The 6,490-nt window shown below is 40.5% G+C and overlaps 1 protein-coding gene across 1 annotated transcript; it reads left to right on the forward strand.

The window, feature by feature from the left end:
* Positions 1 to 347: 347 nt before the first annotated feature.
* On the forward strand, positions 348 to 1,859 carry LOC129761455 (uncharacterized). Its single transcript, XM_055759178.1, has one exon. The coding sequence runs from the start codon at positions 348 to 350 to the stop codon at positions 1,857 to 1,859; it is 1,512 nt and encodes a 503-aa protein (XP_055615153.1).
* The last annotated feature ends 4,631 nt before the right edge of the window (positions 1,860 to 6,490 follow it).

Consider the following 6,490-nt stretch of genomic DNA (forward strand, 5'->3'; position numbering starts at 1 on the left):
AGATAAATTTTGGACGGGAAGAAGTTCGCCGATTCAGCTAGTCTAAAAATAATTTGTTTAATCAGCGGAAAAACCTTCAAATCTTACAGTTTCTTACAATCAACGTACTTGCTTTGTTCATGCTGCCGTTGCCCTTCATCTGTTATTTTTTACCATGCCTTTTTCAAGATAGGGACATACGGTTTAACAATAAAAGGAGATTAATACCAGAACGTCCGCGGGCTTAGGACAAAGATAGATGACTTGTTGCAGTTGCAGTTGTCGCAGTTGATTCCAACTATGACGTTATAGTTCTCACCGAAACCTGGCTTGATGAACGAATTAATTCCTTACAGTTGTTTGGGAGTATGTATACAGTATTTCGCAACGACCGTAATCATCTGAACAGTTCTAAATCGCGCGGAGGTGGCGTCTTGATAGCAGTTTCAAAACGTCTTAGTTGCTGTCGCGATCCTACTCCTGTCTGTACATCTCTCGAGCAGTTGTGGGTGAAAATTACGACTCCACATAGATCATTAAGTGTTGGTGTGATGTATCTTCCTCCAGACCGGAAATCAGATTCTAACAGTATCAACAATCACATCAGTTCGATTGGTGATGTACTATCTCGACTAGAACAGAATGATTTAGCTCTGGTACTTGGTGATTACAATCAATCTGGGCTGATTTGGAACGTTTCTGCTAATGATCATCCTACCATTGATGTTATTCGGTCGAACATCCCAGCTTCCTGCTGTACACTCTTGGATGGTTTCAGCCTGCATAATTTAATGCAAATCAACAAAGTTACTAATAATATTAACTCACGGATCCTCGATTTTGTGCTGATGAATGAAGCGGCAGTCACGGAATGTTCTGTTATAGAAGCTCTCGAACCCTTAATCGGTCTTGACAACTACCATCCTGCTTTGGAAATTCATATTAATCTGTCGATACCCGTCTGCTTCGACAATACCACTGAAGTGCGCGAGCTCGACTTCCGAAGAACCGACTTTGTTGAATTAAGGCTTTCACTCGCCCAGGCAGATTGGCAGTTCCTGGATACCTGTCCATCGATAGATGAAGCCGTTAACTACTTTGAGGAAGTCGTGAGACGAGTAATTTCTGACTGTGTACCGTTGAGCAGACCTGCTCCGAAGCCTGCCTGGTCCAATGCTCGACTACGTCATTTGAAGCGATTGAGATCAAGAGCGCTTCGCAAGTATTGTAACACCCGTAATTCTATTGCCAAATATTTGCTGTCAGTAGCCAGCAAGGAATACCGAACGTACAATCGTTTCCTTTACAAAAGGTATACACGGCGCATTCAGGACAATCTACGGTGTAATCCAAGACAGTTCTGGTCGTTTGTGAAAACAAAACGGAAGGAGGATGGGCTACCATTGGAAATTCACCTGGGCAACAGAATTGCCTGCAGCTCTATTGAAAAATGCAAGCTCCTGGCTGAGCACTTCAGAAGTGTTTTTAACGATCGCTTCGCTTCATCGATCCAGATTGGAGATGCGATAAGAGATACTCCCAGAGACATTTTTGATTTTGATATCGCTACGATTTCATCAGCCTGTGTTGAATCTGCTATAAAAAAACTGAAATTCTCCAACACTGCTGGTCCCGACGGAATTCCTTCCTGCGTACTGAAGAATTGCTCTTCTGAATTTATAATACCGCTGTCGAAACTGTTCAATATCTCGATACAGCAGGGTGTGTTTCCAACACGTTGGAAATATTCATTTATGTTCCCGGTTTACAAGAAAGGAGACAAGCAGAACGTCGTAAACTATCGAGGAATCACATCGCTTAACGTCTGTTCTAAGATATTCGAAATCATAATCAACGACGCATTATTTTCTTGCTGCTAAAATTATATTACTGCTGATCAACACGGTTTCTACCCTAAGAGGTCCGTTTCAACGAATCTTGTTCCTTTCGTTTCGCTTTGCCTCAGGAATATGGAAGTTGGAGCGCAGGTGGATGTTGTGTACACCGACCTCAAGGCTGCTTTTGATAGGGTTGATCATAACATGCTGCTTGCCAAACTTGAGAAGCTTGGAGTATCTCCAAGGCTCACTCGTTGGTTCAAGTCGTATCTTACGAACCGAAAACTGTGTGTGAAAATTGGTACGGATCTCTCGGAAAAGTTCACCAATAGCTCAGGAGTACCTCAAGGCAGCAACCTCGGACCGATGCTGTTTTCTATATTTTTGAACGAGATTGGGTTGATCCTCCCAATAGGTAGTCGATTGTTCTATGCGGATGACGTCAACATTTTTATGACAGTTCGGGAAACGGCTGACTGCTTGCGACTGCAGCACCTGCTAAACACTTTCGATGAGTGGTGCTTAAGAAACTTCCTTTCACTAAATGTTCAAAAATGCAACGTCATTACATTTCATCGAAAACTCAAGCCAATAACGTTTACATACATGATCGATCATCATCCTTTGCTACGTGTAGAAAAAATACGTGATCTCGGAATTACGCTTGACTCAGCTTTAAACTTCAAGCCGCACTACTCGGACATAATATCCAAGGCCAATAAGCTTCTCGGATTCATCTTTAAAATTTCGGATCAATTTCGAGATCCCACTTGCCTGAAAGCATTAAGTGCGATTCACATACAACATACACGTCACGTTCACGTCCCGTCACGTCACGATACGTCTGTGGTGAACACTTTTGAGCGACACTGTAAGTCGCCAACCGATGCAACATTGTTGCTACGGTTGATTATTTTATCATGGTGTCAAATTGCGCCGACTGGTAAATTAAACATCCACGCGCAATTGACACGCTGTGTCAGCAATGGCATCGACCCTCCACATCGATGCCCGAGCGTTCTCTATGGGTCTCGCTGATATGAAATCAGAACAATAAATCATTAGTTATTCGAACCTAGAGTTGAGTAGTCTGCTGCCTAATAGAGAAAGTCCCAATTTAAGTAGTAAAATGTTAGATGGCGACTGTGGCAGCCTCACTATTGGAGTGAGAGTGTTCTGCGGGCGAGACGGTTCTGCTGTTTTGCACCGTGCCTCGAAGTGTCGCTGGCGGGAGGATGTGATTTCCTCATGAAAATTCAGTGAATTTAGTGTTGGACAGTGGACTGTAGCGACAATGCGCTACATGTTAGCTTTTCTTGACTTTCAAGTGGTATTACTGGATCCCTCTTTAATGTTGAAGTGTTAAGTGAACAATGTCCTGAGTGGCGAACAGGGGAAAGAGCTGCCTAATGAACTGTGGGGCGCCAGTGCTCCTGAATTGTATATGGAAGTGGAAGCAGTCTTCCAGCAGCATACAGTCTGCCGACGAAGCCGCGAGAACGCGCCCGTGCACCAAATTACACCACTATGTCTGTCCTTCATCACCAGCACTGGGTTCCGAAAATATCCACTCAGTGCACAACGGCTGTAAAGAATCCGACTTGAAGCCACTAATCGAAACGGATACGAGAACCACGAAGCAGGCGACAGGCGGGACGGCCCCGTGTGAACATCGGCGAAACGGAGTGACAAATGCTTGGAATATCTTCGCAACAATCTTTTGAATGAATCGCAGAGAGCCGCATTCCATACGCTGCTAGAATTTTACTACATGAACATCGGCGAAACGGAGCGACGGTGGTGCAATGAACACTTATATATGAATTATAGATTAATTAACACATATCAGTGAAAAAGATAAATTAAATGAAGAATTCAATGTAAGTACCTTCATTTGTTTCATTTTCTTAAATAAGTGCCAAATTTTTCCACCTCGCCAATGCTGAAGAAATTGAAAAGTGAGGAACGAAGTTTGTTAAACGAATTGAAAACTATATACATAAATCTAAAAAAGAGTCCTAACAGAAAATACCTGAGGAATACTTTACTCGCCAAAAGAGAATATGCCAGACAGGTCTATAACACAATTTTATATCTGCTCGATGATTATGAACATCACGAGCAGAGGGAAATTGTGTTAGAGGCCAGAGATTTATTCGGCGGTATTCAAGTATTGATTAATTCCAAACTTGATTCCGCAAAACAGTTATTAAAATTTACGACGTTAGTAAAAATAATAATAGCATTTAACCAATTGTTTAAGAAAAATAAAATGGCTACCCCGAAGGTGGACATTAAGCTGGGAACAGCTATCGTCCAAACCTATGAGGGAAACCCGGAAGGGTTGAATCAATTTATTGATTCTGTTGCGCTGTTTGCAGACAGCGTGGAATCGGAATTCGCTGATGCAACAGCTGCACAAAAATCAGCAGCGAAAGAGACGGTAATCAGATTTATTAAAACTCGACTAACCGGGAAAGCTCGAGCAGCTGTCGGAGACAGACCACAAAACACTGAAGAAATAATAAATAAGCTTAAGACATGTTGTGGAATGAAAAAATCTCCTGATGTTTTTGTAGCAAAACTACAAGAAACGAAGCAGATTGGTGATATCAATAAATTTACCAACGAAGTCGAAAACTTAGTGTTCCTGTTGGAAAAAGCATACATATCGGAAAATATTCCCACTGAAACGGCCTGCAAAATGGCTGTTAAACAGGGAGTAAAAGCACTTTGCACCGGAGTTAGGTCCAGTGAAACCAAGCTCTTGCTAAAAGCGGGACAATTTTCGTCCTTAACTGATGCGATAGAAAAGGTGATTGAAAACGAGGGAGCATCATCTGCGAATCAAAACTCGCAAATAATGTATACCCGTCGTGGCCATTTACAACGGGGACGCGGTAGAAATCAAAACCGTGGGAATAGAAATTTTTATGCTCAAAATAATTTCAGTAACCGTGGCGGTTTTTTCAATCGTCGCGGCAGAGGAAATTTCCAGCAATACGACAATCAAAGAAATTTTCAAAATCAACGTGGTAGGGGATCGCAAAGAGGATATGGACGTGGATTCATGCAACCACGCATATTTTACGCAACTGCAGAAACTGGAAATGGTATGGCACCAGTACCACAAAATGCGCAGAATGTGCAAAATTGGAACCAGTGCCAACAACCTCCATTCCAATTTCAGCAGCAGCAACAACCACCACAGCAAAATTTTTTAGGTCAACCCCGAAGCTTTTCACAATAAATGCAACTGCATCAAATTTTGTGAAGGCATACGTTGAAATGGCCAATTCAACGTGTACTTTCATGATTGACTCAGGGGCTGACATTTCAATTTTCAAAATAGGTAAGGTAGTTAATAATCAAATAGTAGATAGAACTAATAAATGTATAATTTCTGGTATATCCGGTGAAAAATTGGAAACTGTAGCTTCAACGATTACTACATTGAAATTTCAGAATGTATTAAAATTGAATCATAGATTTCAATTGGTCAATAACGATTTCCCAATATGCACTGAAGGAATATTGGGAAGAGATTTTTTATCACAATATAAGTGTAGCATTAACTATGAATATTGGATTTTAAATTTTACGTTTAATAATATAGAAGTTAATATTCCAATTGAAGATAATCTTAATGAAGGAATACTGCTTCCGGAAAGATGCGAAGTTATTCGCCGTATCCCAAATTTAAAACTTGAAGACGATGCTTTAGTGTGTGCACAGGAAATTCAGAACGGAATTTTTTGTGGGAACACTTTAGTATCTCCGAAAACGACATATGTTAAATTTATTAATACTACGGATAAACCAGTTCTTATTCTTAATTTTAAACCCATAGTTAAACCATTGAATGATTTCATTATAGCTAATATAAATAAAAATACCGAAATTAAACAGAGATCGGATGAAATAAAACAAAAAATTGACTTTACTGAAATACCAACATACGCTAGTAAACATTTTGAGACATTGATAGAAGAATATAATGACATTTTTGCGTTGGGAGAAGATTATTTGACCACAAATAACTTCTACACTCAAAACATCGAATTGTCGGACAATGTGCCCGTATATATTCCAAATTATAGGAGTATACACGCACAAAATTCCGAAATTGAAGGTCAAGTGAATAAATTACTGGAAAACAAAATAATCGAACATTCAGTATCGGCTTATAACTCACCAATTTTATTGGTGCCCAAAAAATCGAACACTGATGATAAAAAATGGAGGATGGTCGTGGATTTCAGACAGCTAAACAAGAAAATTTTAGCCGACAGATTTCCACTTCCAAGAATCGACACAATTTTGGATCAGTTAGGAAGGGCTAAATATTTTAGCACCTTGGACCTGATGGCAGGATTCCACCAAATCCCGTTGGACCCAGAATCTAAGAAATACACTGCGTTTTCTACGTCGTCCGGGCACTACGCCTTCACGCGCTTACCGTTTGGCTTGAATATAAGCCCAAACAGTTTTCAGCGCATGATGACTATCGCCATGGCAGGATTGACGCCAGAATGTGCATTTGTTTATATCGATGATATTGTAGTTATTGGATGTTCTACAAATCATCACATTAAAAATCTGACTAAAGTGTTTGAACGATTGAGACAATACAATTTGAAACTCAATCCGGAAAAATGCCAATTCTTTAAAAC

Source organism: Toxorhynchites rutilus, chromosome 1 (assembly GCF_029784135.1).
Source record: "Toxorhynchites rutilus septentrionalis strain SRP chromosome 1, ASM2978413v1, whole genome shotgun sequence".
NCBI classification, from domain to species: Eukaryota; Metazoa; Arthropoda; class Insecta; order Diptera; family Culicidae; genus Toxorhynchites; species Toxorhynchites rutilus.